This window comes from Prorops nasuta, unplaced genomic scaffold (genome assembly GCF_024137725.1).
Source record: "Prorops nasuta isolate Cenicafe-Biocafe unplaced genomic scaffold, Cenicafe_Pnas_1.2 PNAS00004, whole genome shotgun sequence".
Lineage (NCBI taxonomy): Eukaryota > Metazoa > Arthropoda > Insecta > Hymenoptera > Bethylidae > Prorops > Prorops nasuta.
This window is the reverse complement of record NW_027116801.1, coordinates 2,056,877-2,070,739: the sequence shown is the minus strand read 5'-3', so window position 1 is coordinate 2,070,739 and position 13,863 is coordinate 2,056,877. Positions and strand designations below refer to the sequence as shown.

The 13,863-nt window shown below is 37.3% G+C and overlaps 2 protein-coding genes across 9 annotated transcripts in view; both read right to left on the bottom strand.

The window, feature by feature from the left end:
* LOC136772974 (octopamine receptor beta-1R-like) overlaps positions 1–211 on the bottom strand; it is an 87,133-nt gene extending 86,922 nt beyond the window's left edge. For 2 of the 8 annotated variants that reach the window (XM_066726264.1, XM_066726266.1), the window contains exon 1: positions 72–202. The gene's annotated coding sequence lies outside the window, so the exon portion shown is untranslated. Of the gene's footprint in view, positions 1–71 lie in introns of all 8 variants that reach the window. The other 6 variants (XM_066726267.1, XM_066726270.1, XM_066726272.1 and 3 more) reach the window with 5 other exon arrangements.
* Positions 212–7,489: 7,278 nt separating this feature from the next.
* LOC136772977 (octopamine receptor beta-1R-like) overlaps positions 7,490–13,863 on the bottom strand; it is a 50,625-nt gene continuing 44,251 nt past the window's right edge. The window contains exon 3 of the mRNA XM_066726273.1: positions 7,490–11,310. Coding sequence (XP_066582370.1) covers positions 11,004–11,310 — 307 coding nt within the window. The 3' untranslated portion in view covers positions 7,490–11,003. The remainder of the gene's footprint in view (positions 11,311–13,863) is intronic.

Below are 13,863 nucleotides of genomic sequence, written 5' to 3'. Positions count from 1 at the left end.
TAATTTTCAAGTATTATTAGCAAGAGGAAAGTTGGTTGGTCCAGAGTCGCGATGGAAGGGGAGAGTCTTACCGGTATAATCGCGCGAGATTGATAGGTAGGCTTTCCGCGCACAGTTGGGGCGAATTTCATTCATGATTCGCGCACACCGTGTATTACAGGGGAGCGGCGTATCTGCACGAATCAAGCCAGTACTTGAGCCGGTACCGCGGATCAGGGCGCACTGTGTCCGCCAGCGGGAGACACGACGCGGTTACCAACGACTCACCACCGGAGGCGCCACTGCTGCCGAAAACAACCCCCACGAACAACCCCCCAGCTTGCTCGTTTCCTTCCTTCCTTCCATGCACCAGCACCACACAGCACTTGCACTTGCACTTGCTTCTCCCTTGCGCTCTCTTCCCCCTCTCGCGCGACACTCCGCCACCAGGTACCAACTTACCCCCACCCCCACCCCCCCCCCTCTTTCTCGACAAACCTTTTTTTACCCACTCTCATCCTTCGCACACCCTACCTCCCCGACCGATCTCTCTTATTTCTCTTCATAATTTTTATCCACCTTTATTCATTTCTATTCTCATTTCACCCCCTTATTTCACAAGCAACCAACACTTTTTCAGACTTCGCGTTCGTTCCACGCTTGTTTTTCCCGGTACCACTTCAATTTGAAATTCTTTACTTTTCGATTTTCAAGTTCCACTCTTTCCCTCGCAAATAATAAGGCGGGAAATCGAAAGAAACTTTTATTCTCGTGGTGTTGTCGTTTCGCTAATTTCTTTTACCACTCGAAGCGAACCAGTAGTAATCTCAGAAATTTCGCCTACATCACGATTTTCCTCTTTTGCTCCTGCTTAGCAAACTTTTCATTTCACACACGCCCGCGTAGTGATTAATTATTCGTTTCTTCGGAACACATCGCAGGTTTCTTCCGCGAGGGCTGTAAAACATTCTGATAATTTTGAAGGAATAGATGTAAATGAAAAAACGTGTTTTTATTCGTGAAACGCAGGTGGGAGTATCGACTGTTTAAAACTGTAGCAAGCAAAGAAGGAATAATAATTTTTTAGCCGAGGATTGTACATGAAAAATGTCCGAGTGACATTTGTACAGCGCACAGTGCATTACAAAGTCTCGCACACAAACGAGCAGTAATGATGTTCCCTAGGGAAATCGCTGCAAGGCCCGCAATAATACAATTGCCCCGTATCTGCCAAACCACATCAGTTATCAAAGCCTTTGCGATAAATTTTTACTACTTTCCGCTTTACGCGTAAATCTTTTCATCCAATCTTTCCTGTATTCGAAGCTGAAAAAAGCCCAGTGGGAAATTCAGTGCTTTATAATCTTGAAAATCAAATGTATACGTAACACAATATACACGCGTACGATTCATTTAGTACGTCGAGGCATTTAAGGATAAAAAAAAACCTCGAAGCAATTGGAAATAATCAAAGTTTCGCTGATTCAAATATTCAAATACACTATATACACACGTGTCTTTGAATCATTCGATAAAATACAGTTGACAAGTCGTCAGGACGAAATCGACGAATATACTTGTCTATTCATTCAGATTTATGGAATGCAAAAACGAATCTCTGCAAAATTCCATTTTATCGCTTCGCTGCTCTCCAGAGAGTCATCGTCTCATTAGACGTTGAATAGTTTGCTCCCGCACATTTACCGCGCACAAATCTGATAAATCGAGATATTCCGAAAAGCATTGACTCGTTCCACTTGAAGCAGCTGCGCCTAATTCTGTCCTTTAAAAGAGTGCAGGCGATATAATAATGCATATTTTCATCAATCTTATAGCTCGTTGTATATCGGGGCGAAATTACAGGCGAATAAAAATGGATATTTTTGGTATTTTCAGCAAATTCTACTACGAGGTGGTACTTTGTAAGGAGTGATGTGGGAGGGTGGGAAGGAAGAGCGGGCAAGGGGTTCGAAGAGTGAAACGTATTGCGCCGTTGAGCATCATCATGAACGTTTGGGTTTAGCTGATCCGACGTATCGTACGTTTCGCTCGATTTATCGCGCCATCGAACTATTAGGCTAGACTGCACTCGTGGCTTAATTTCCAATCTTCGCTCTCTCCCAAATTCGCATCCGTCAAGTTGTTAATTCTCCCTCGGTTCTCGACTCCACGTGAATTGTGCAAATCAAACCCTCGAAAGTAAACTAGGCTCTTTGATAATACACAAAACTGCAATGTTCACTTTCTTTATTTCTACCATTTTCCTCATTCTTCTCCAACAAATCATTTTTACCTCTTTTCTCGACGGAATATCCTGTTTTAAACTATATATAATCATATCTACATGAAAATTGAAAACTACCTTTTCCACCTCCACCCTGCCAATTCAATTGGAATTTCAATAAAAGTGAGCACACCACGCAAAATCAATTTAATTTAACGCTAGAATTACTTCCCGGTAAACCTGTTTCAATATACATAGAATTATCTGTATAATGACAATAGAGCGAGATCGTTAGAGGTAAACCGTTTAAGCCACTCTTCTAAGGAACATTTTTAACGAGTCAGTTTTACGAGCATCCGTTCGAATAAGCTTCGTAATGGTGTCGGACAAACCGCTTTTTCTCCAACCTTATACATATATATATATATATATATATATATATATATATAAACGGTGCATCGAAGCAGGAAAGAATATTAATGGAGTAAATATGAAAACAATTTTAATTGATAGGATCGAGGGAGGGGGGGGGGGGGGAGTTTAGTCGTGGAAAGTTCGATCTCTTTAAGATTGCGAATCGTCGTGCGGCTGTCAGGAAAGCGCGCGGCGTGCGACAAGATTGAGAGGAAGGGGTGGAAAGGGCATTGAAAGTTTGAAAATAGGTCTGAGGGTGGGAAGGAGGGAGGGGGGGGGGAGGGGTCGACGGAAATAAAGGCGTTTGCGACAGCGTGCGAGAGTTGGGCAATGAAGGCGATTGGTTGCATTTGAAAGGATTGGCCTGCCATTGGCGTAGGTTTTGATGCTTCAACGGAATAGGGGTCAGCCTCGTATAATCGATGCCACGACACGTTGCGACAAGCGCGCTCAGACTCACGTAAACACACACACACAATGCTCGCTGGACAGTGTATGCGGCAACGCTTGACCTTGTCAACTCAACTTGAAAAACGCGCCGCACTAGCACGAAAGTTTACAGCGACGCGGAAAAAGTACGAGCCATGCAACGTCGTGCCACGAAAACCACGATTTACCTTTGAACCAAATTACGGATCTGTTATAATCGTGTTTTCGTATATGCTAATTATTCGCGAGTCTCATGACGACGAAATCAAAGCGAAGCATTTGAAATTATTGGTTATATCTCGGAAGCAGATTTATTAATCGTTTGTCTTAAGTCGGTGCTTATGGTTGATACTACCGAGAAATCCAATTCAGTGAGAATAAATTGGGTTAGTGGATTAAAGTTATTGAATTCGAAATCAAAGCTCTTTCAATTTTTGAAATTATTATTTTTGGGGGGGAAACATTTATAGATTTTTTTGTGAATTTTGTCGAAGGTTTGGATGAGCGTACAGTTGCATGGGATTTATGAATAAAAATCTTAAATAGCTTATGGAAAAACGTGGATGGACCGTTTCCTCGTTATTTTCCATCGATAAGCTTCTTCCTTATCACCCTCGACGTGGTCCAAATGCAAATTTTTATCAGCTATTGGTGTGTAGTCTTGAAAATTGTAAAGTAGTAGTCTGGGTTATCGGTTGAGTTTTCTTCCACTGTTTTAACACAGCTCTCTCTCTCCCTTGATAATACTGTTTCTAGGGCCAAATCTACTTTTACCAACAATCAATAATGAAAATTTATACCTTCGAAACATAAAAACACATTCGATAAAGAATTTTCCTTTCACCCAAATAATTCTTCAGGGTTTTCTAGTTCTTGATCATTTTGAGAGATTATTTTACAAAGTTGTTAAGGGATTTGCAGGAATGACACGAAAGTGTATTTATCTCTAATGTTTACTCGTGTGTGAGAGAGCTGTCTGGATTTTATATGTTCACCTTCATTCTGCTTGTACGTGTGATCGGATGGATTAGCTGCTTCCAAACATGCAAATCCCTCCCATTTGATTAAGCAATCCAACGTATCCACTTACAGAAACCTACCCTCGAGTATTCATCGATATTCCGGTGTAAAGCAAACAACTTCGCTCGAGTCCTGTACAAACTGCTTATCATGCCTGTACGATCATTCGTATTTGCCTGAAAAGATTCTCATTTTCATAGAGATTTCTCTTCTTATCGTATTATGCTTCGATAACTATGAGACATTTAATTTCGTATCAGATAATCGTCTCCATTTACATCAGGTAGCAGTCTCTTTTAACTGGATCTCTCAGGATGTAACTGAGACTCCTAAATGTATTAGGCAATTGAATTCAACGTTCTGATCTCATATTTGCTAATTATCACTTGGCAAGCTCGCTCCTGAATATTAGTTATCGCGTTAAATTGATTATTCTTCACGCTCTACTAATACGGTGCAAATACGAGAAGACGAAATAAATTTTTGAACAAAGATTTCACTTCTTCTTCGTTTATCGCTAAAAACGAACAAAAGGTTTTAGCGGTGTAAAATGTGTGCGTTTCTGTAATTAGACTTGGAAGAAAATTATGGAAGAATCTTGGAAAGATTTGCTGGAAAGCTTTTTAAATAGTTCGTAGAGAATAAAATGAAATTCGTTCTTTTATCTTCTCCGAAAAACACTCCCTTAATTTGATCAAACATTTGTTTTTAACGGCAGAACTTAAAGTTGGAGGAGTTTTCAGCAACGTTTAATGAGGCAGATGCGAGAGCGATTATTTACATTTTAGAGCAATAAGTCATCGTGCAGGTTCGGCGATGAAGTTTTCACAATACCATCGTGCTATAACTTTGTAAATTGAATAAGAGATAAGGGGGCCTTTTTCACATGGGACTTCCCGTCAAGAGTTTATTCTCCTTGAAATGTATGGATATCGTTTGACGTATACATGCCATGTAACTGCCACGCAGCTTCGTTCCACAAAATTATTTCAATTCCCACAAAATCAGATTTGAATTTGCGATAGGAATGTTCGCTAATTGGACAAAGCTCCTTTACCAATCTTCTTACTACAAAATTCATTCTCTCGTTTTATTTCGAAAAAACAAGGGTAAACAAATGTGAAGCTTAAAAGGAAGAAATTTTCAAAAATATAAAACTCCATAGGAATTTTCCATAAAGAAGGAAAATCAATTCTTTTACCAATCCTATGTCAAGTAACAGGGAAAAAGTTTCTCGGCATAATCTGGATGGTATTATAGTAACTTTCTTAATCTTAACGCAAAACACAAAGTCGCAGAATTTTGTAAAAACATTTTGGTGGAAAGTTAAAATTCGTAGAAAAAAGTAGGGTTTTGCAAAGATTCGAGAAATGCTCTGCTGAGGTTGAATAAATAAACGGATGTGACCTTTGTTAGCAAAGTGAGAAAAGAATAGGTGTTCCCAGTATTGCATTATGTACAGCCTGCTCATTCCAAACTCTCGTTCTCGTTTCTCTTCTCGTTCCTCATAAAACAAAATTCTGCACGTGAAATGTAAACATTTGCAGAATACATGTGTGGAAAACTACGTTTTAAATAACGAGAAATATATAGGTTTCTAGTTGTCTTCGCAGCTGCGAATGATGGGGAAATTATCACAGTTCTGTTTTTCTTTCTTCGAACTCAACCGTTGGAATAACTACACGCAACTCTTTTCTATTATACCTAACAAAAATAAAACTGTTATATATACACATATGTACCTCTCAGTCTGGTTATAATATCGATGGGGAATTAATTAGCGAAAAGGAAACTGGGTTAATGCAATAATATCACTAAAATCAAAGGACTGTGAAATTAAATGTCGGGAACTTCTTGAATTTTCATCCGTTTACGCCTGGCATGTTCTGTAATTTGAAAATATCTATTTACGTCGGAATGAATATGTATAATCCGATCTCATCGCGGAAATAATAGCCAAACAAGAAAGAGAGAGAGAGAGAGCAAAGAATTCTATTAAACTTGAATTTTCACAAGTGGTGCGTAATAAGTTCGAAGCGGAAAAGTTGGAACAGAGTTTTAAGATCGAATTTGGCTGTTTGGCAGAATTGAAAGATAACAATGGGGGGAGAGTTTACACGCGTATCAAACAGGTCACGTATAGAGGATCTATATTGGAAAACAATGGGCGACCATCTGTCGTCAGTGAAGTATTGTTCCGCTGCAACGGTACCAATTTACTGTCTGACTATACGCAAAATTACACCACTTTCTCCAGTAGTACGCCACGCCACCTGCTCTTAAGCACATCCATGCAAATGTATCTCATTTGAATCAACAATACAATTGGCGTATTCTCTCGACAGCAACGAATATGGATTGGACAATATGCATTTGATTAGCCAGTGGTAGAGGACTCATCGAATTTGGTCAAAAACCACTCGTTTCCTGCTTTCAAGAATGCATTCATCATCCACGAGTCACAATTTTGCGTCTTAATTCTAATTTCATCTTTATATACCCCCACCCGAGCATTTGCATCGGCTAAAATTCAAATCCAAGTAAAACCCTCCACAGATTTTTGTCTCTTATCAGCTGGCACACGATCAAAACTGTCATTCAAACTTCTCGATTAATTTTCAAAATCTTTAACCACTCCAACCTCGTTCGAAATTACAATTAAAACGAGAGAGATGTCGAGGTTAAACTTTTTCCGAGACTGTCGAGAGCAAACAGAAAGATGATGTAAATATTAGATATTAAAATATGTATCTCTATTGTCAAATATAATATATAGAAAATTGCTCGCAAAAATAAGAGTCTTTGGCAAACGGTTCTTCAAGTTTTTATTAAAACTAGAAGGAGGTATTAGACTATATATATATATATATATAGCTGAGTAGTTAATAACGAATGTATACGATATCTTCCTTAAACTGCGGTAAAATTCAAAGGGGATAATAATATTATAAGATTATAGGATCTACGATATAAGGTAGCGATAAGTATAATCCAAATCCACGTCTCCTCTGGCAATCATTGGAGATAGACTGTAATGAAATAATGAAATTTTTTGTAATTTGTTCATTAAAGCAGAGATACTGCTCGATCGAGACGAGAATCGTTGCTGTAAAGGATATAACGCTGGCTGGTGAAATTGAATTTTGTCGTAGTCCACGAGATGGGAGACTCATCCACCTTTCCCGATATTCGACTGACTAGACTTAATTTGGACGTGACTCGAAAGAAGGAGAAGCAACAAAAAACGACTCTTTTACTTACACGAGATATTCGTTCGTACAAATAAGTGAGACGCGCCTCGCCTCGCCTCGCACCGCTTTCAAGCAGCTCCACAATTTGCCAATAAGCTCGCGATCGGGTACAACTTGATTAATAAGAAATACCTGCTTTATACTTTTTTAAAATATTATTATTAACCTTGCACGATAATATTGGAATAATTTCAATGGGTCGATCGACGCAACGATCTTCGTGTTTACAACTGAATGACTTAATTATTATTCACAAAATATGTAACATACAAAATCCCGCTGATATGCACACTATCTTAAAAACCTATATTAAAAAAGTGTTGATGGAGAATTATTTTATAATAGCGTTTTATTTGAATTTTTTCACTTTTCTATAAACGATAAAACTTTTATATGATTTTTTGCGCTTTAATATTAAATATAATCGTATTACTCTTAATAGAGAACGTTATTTTGGTATGTGGGTTGAACGATCCGTCAAAAATATATTATATAATATGGCCTCTCGTAACTGTTGGGTATACCACGTGGCATACATATATCGTCACTTTGAAAATTTATTACAACGACGATGTAATGATCGCGAGACTCGTCATGCGTTAATTTTTAGTCTCCGTGAGTGGTTTCGTGAAATTTGCGAAATTGTTTCTTCGCGCGCACCGTAGACACTGACTTACATCGTAGAATAAATTAGGTCTGAGCTGGGAAACCTTTCAGCCACGTTTAATTGTTACATCTTTCCCCGCCTCTTTTTGTTGTTTCAGGTCGCAAGTGCAAAGGGCAGGCCAGTCACACGCGTATAATAAAATAAACAGGAATCGTTATATCTGTGTGTATACTATATATGTATGTTATATGCTGCCTCCTCACCATTTGGCACTCTATACGGTTTGAAAGCCACCTAATAAATATATTTTTTATATACATATACATAATTCACAGTATGAAAATAAAGCATTCGGTGTGGTTTTCTTTTTCGGATTATATTGACTTGCTGGTCGTAAAAACTTAAGGCGGGCGGGGATAGAGTCGAGACGTAAGCCGCTTTGTTTACCAGCTTTACATTAGATAGCTACAGCAGCCACTTACACATGTGTTTACTAACATATACATACGTAATATTCGACCTCAGTGAGCTTTGAATGACTGCCAAATACCTTCGAATAATTTTAAATGCTTAATTTTATATCTCATCATTATTATTATTATTATTTTTATATAGCACCTCTTCTCGTGCTTGATCGATATTACGTTAATGATTGTTCTGCACTCAGATCTATCTATATTTATATATATATATATGCAATAATGCTTCATTTATCGCATCTGTGTGCGCATTTGTACATTGTGAAAAATTGGATTGTCAATATAGTAAGACTTTATCCCTGTTTTTTCGTAAACGCAATTATCAACCTCTCAATATCTGATGTTTTTCTCAATGGAATTTAACATTATTTTTAATTCCTTGTTATATTTGCATAATTTTCTTGTTTTCGATGGTACATATGCTCAAATTAATAAGTGTAATTTGTATCAACTATTTCATAAATGGAACAATGCAGTTACTATTTTAATGTACAATTTGGGAAAAGTATCAAATTTTTGAGATAGGTCATTGCGAATTTTCATAGCTCTGGCCAAAGATTACTATGTTTTCTATCCAAATTTTTCCTTATTTAATTGGTTGTTTGTGAAAATGCACGAGATAAATTAAGGAATACGCGTAAAACATAATTACAAGATCTTTGCATCACTTCTGAAAATCATTGTCGTTGTTTCGACGAAGAATCGTATAGAAATCGTAAGAATTATAATAATTAATTTACAATAAAGCTCTGCAGTTGTTAAACAACAAAATAGAAATATAACGTACTATACATTATTGCTGTTACAATATTTCTTTTCCCAAGCTCTAGAAATGTGACATTTTTCTGCTCCTTTTCAAATTTATAGCTCTAGAGGTGATTTCAATACAGCAAATACCTTTATTAATTTAATTCCCTAGTTACAAACACTCTTATTGAAGGTAGCAAAAAAATAGTGGGCGTAACTATTCTTGTTAACATTAATACGTCTATGTACATAAAGATATTATACTACACTACCTCGAGAGCTAAATTCGTTCATAAATATATATATGTTTAACTAAAAAAGTATAATGAACAAAAAGACGTCACGTTCGAAGTTGCATTTACAACGAGTCATAAAATAATAGAAATTTATTTACATAAATTCTTCAAATGTTATTTATCGTGTCATGGAAGAATGTAAACAATGATACATACATTGAAACGTGTCTTTTAACAGATTTCTATTAATCTACATATAACTTTTACCATATGAGCCGAATACATCAAGCGCTCGTAAAGTACCATATGTACAATAATAATACTTTATATCGTTTATAATCACTAAAATTTATTTATACACCTAATGTCGATAGCTATACAGATTCACATTACGACTCAGTATTACTTTATCATATACAAAACGATCGTCGTGAAACTTAATCGATTAATAACTGATTTTTCTCCCCTTCGTTCGATATTGCTCGGCTGAATCTATAAAACATTTTATAGAGCCATCTACGTCTATTTACAAAATTTTAAATTAAACCATAGCAGTTTTTGTCGATTCAATGTGCGCTCAACTTTTAATTAACTACTTTATTAAAATATCGATTTTCAGGTCTGTCTATACGGTCGAGGGTGCACCGTGATTTCGTTCAATCATAACATCATCAGGATCAGTCAAGATTTCGGAACAGTCATCAGTCAGAGTTGTCTGCTGCGTCACTTTGGCAAGTAACGGAATTTTCGTGTAAATAATTGGTGCGAATGATCGATCTGATGTTGCAATGATCTTTGGAAAGAAGTTTGCTGTCAAGATTCGTCACGCTTTCGGGGAGATTCGAGTTTATCCGGTCAATCCCGAAATATTGCAGCGGTAGGAGCATCAATCTGCTTCAGACGGTAGCCTTACTTACGAGCCTGATAAGACCAACCGCCTAATATAGATCCCGGAGGTAGAAGCTGAAGAAGTTTGACCCTTGTAATAAGTCAGCTACGTTACGAGGTCAGTTGGCCAACGAAAACTTCCCCTTGAGTCACTTTTAGAATGCTCAACTTTTTTTTTATGATAATAAAGATAAAAACCTCTCCCAATTCACTAGTAATTTCAATGCCCTGATAACACCCCCCCCCCCCACTCGATCTCTTCCTCGATTCTTCCTCACGATGACTTTTATAGTCCCATAATTCCAAACCAATCTACATCGAAGCACCAGAAGTGTTTGAAGGTTGAATAAAATTGGCCATTGGGATTATTCCCTAAATAAAAACGAATTATCGTTGCACCTTATAAAAAAATAAAGAATTACATTAGAAAATAAAGAACCTTCGTTAATTTTGGCCGAAAAAAGTGCAAGATGATGAAATTCAGAGCAGATTAAAAATAGGTATACTGCCCAATAAGCAGCCATGACTGTTTTCCGTCAATTATTCGACGAGTATCAACATTCGCTTTATAGAAAATTATGAGAGGGACTGATAAAAACAGGATAACGAGTCTCGTTTGTACATAGAGGTGGATCGGATAATTTTGGGGGACCTATGAAAATGTAGGATTTGGTTTGTTGGATGAACCAGTGGCTTGGGAAGAGGGAGGGGGGAGAGGGTGTAAAAATTTTATATGCAAGCCTCGATGTGCACATTGGTGACCTCGCTGTTCCTCAGCTGATTGTTGACGTGTAGTTCGGACGAGGCGTTACTGTGTACCAGGTCCTGTTTTCGGTGCACTTGACGCAGGTCCCTGACTGGTCCGATTGCGGCGCAACAGCTCTCAAGGGTCTTCTTGAAGGCTGCTCGAAATTCTCGATTAAAGTAAGCGTAGATCAGGGGGTTGAGGGCGCTGTTGAAATAGCCCACCCAGAAAACCAAAGCCACCACGGTGTCTCCGCTCCGACAAGTGTCGCACAGTGACGTAATTATGTACCTGTTCAACACAAATTTCAACCTTCCTTTTAATCACTTCCATCTCACACCAATTATCCCAACTTTGCACAATCGTCCCCCAATTAATCACCAATCTCCCCTCGACACACAACAGAATTATGTTAATCAAACAAACTACGCTAATTAGAATAATTACTGTCCAACGACTTTTGGTAATTGCTGTACAAGAGAAGTATTATGATGATAATTATATACTTCCGTAGAGTGTGCACAAACTGTAGAAATTTAAGTAAGGATGCAATTTGTAATTGCAGTTTTTGTTTGATTAAATTGCCAAGAATCGTTGTATCGATTGGTATGTTATTCATGAGGTCGAATGAAATTATATATGTATAAACTGTAGTCGTGTTTAATTATTGTCCACCAGAAAATCTTGAAGAGAAGGACAGATTACTAGTAGAAAATTTACCTATGGTTTGTTAACATTAGACAGTATTTACCGAAATAAGGAGCAATATATATTTAGGCTGAAAGTGCCCATAAATTATTATGCTACATCGGTAAATATATTAAAAAGTATTTTTAAAAGTTTCTCGTGGATATAATGATATTTTTATATGAAAAAAAGTCTCTCTGACAACTATTTTTCACGTTGCTAATATTTTTAAAGTTACACGAGGATCTGCCTCGGTGTGAATTCGTTAGACCAAAAGCTTACAGAATTAATTATGTAACTCGTTAAGCATGAAAGTAATAAAAAAATAATGTAAAATATTTTGTATGGATCTGATAATAGGCGATAGAAAACTAATAAATTTTGTCGTATTATTAATATTTATCAAGAGCTGCATAACAATATGTGTGTGTTCATGGTACACACATTGTTATTCAACTCGATAAATATAGACAATACGAAAAGTTGCATAAAACTCTTTTCCTCAGAATTAACTCTTCTGCCCGTGGTTTTCAGGTGGCAATAATTAAGCGGTCACGGTGTATATATAGACACTCCCGTGCTGAATTGTTATTAAAAGTTCGTACAGAATTTCGTGTTTTGGAGAGTCTGTAAATAGTCGATGGAATGAATAAAAACAACGAAGAATGGACAATTGTCAGATCTGAAAGGACGAGGATATCCGGAATATACTCTTCAACATCCAATCATGTTTTTATCAAAATACGCCTTGCCACATTAATATACCTATTAAAAAAATTCAATTCCGAAACATACCAGTCCAATAAATTGGACAAAATACTCAAGAACTTTACTGCCACCCCTCGATTGTTTGATCAAAATTGTTCCTTCAATAACGAGAACGTTGAGTATCTTATTTCCTTTTTTTGCTCATAGTGATTGATAGTAGATTACGACCTGTCCCCCAGATGTAAAGAGATTCTAATCTGGATGGAACGATGATCAGGGAGCTTTGGGACGGTTAAGATCCGCACAAGGCAAAGTCTTGAGTATACTGGAATTCCGTATGAAGCATCAGAGTCCCTTTTCCCAAGATCAGTGAAATCCGCCCTTTTCAATGTCCTCGAGTTCTCACGCTGGTAGAGCATCATCCATCCATTGATTCGGAAAAAGGGAGAACTGACCTTAAGCCCCAACGACCTATTTTAGGCCACCGTTCAGCAAAATAGAGGAGCAAGCCAGGCATATTTCCGATCGATGACGAAAATTGACATATTGATGCTTGGCAATAAAATAATAAATGAAGTAATCCACTGATACCGATGCAGTTCGATTTTCTATCTATAACTATATATATATATATATATATCTAATTAATAAATATAGTTCTCCCACGGAAAGTTATTAATTATTTAATTGCAATCTTGGCAAAGTTTTTTTTAGCACGTCACATTAAAAATCCATTTGTTTAGGGTCGATTTATAATGCGCGTGATCGGCATACGATTTGCATCGCAAAAGGAAACTTTTACGAGCGAGCACAGCGATTTTGATTGAAATTCTCGGTTGCAAGGACGATTTACATGGGGCGTAAACGCTATCTTTATATCTTAGTTTTTACAGTGATCCCTGTGGAATTACGTAAATTGATATTGACAATACATGTACCTATAACACGAAGCGTTCCAGCGAAATATGTGTGCGTTATGTAGTTCGATCGGTCTTTCCCAGCTGTCGATTGAAGCCACCTAACTGACGTCACTGTAAACGCCGTCGAATTAAACAAGCAACGTTTACCGACATGCTACCTCCCCCACCCCCCCTTATTCCCCCCTCTAATACAAACGCGACGAAAAGTGTGAAAACGAACTACGAGCCTACCAATTTCCCAAATGACCAACTAAATTTTACATCATAAATTGAGCATCATTTTAAAGAATGGAGCTTTGAATTTATCGTAGGAAAATTTGTTTCCTATATTGGTTTTGGAAATATTTTTTTGCAAACTATAATTTTGAAAGTACTCCCGACAAAATTTATCATTTATACGTGATACATGGTTTAAAAAATTCCTACAGGACACGAGGCACGACCTTGAGACTACGAGACGTCAACGTTCTTCTTTTATTTCGTAAATCCACAGGGAGAGCCGGTCATTCGTTCCTGATTTATTTCAAGC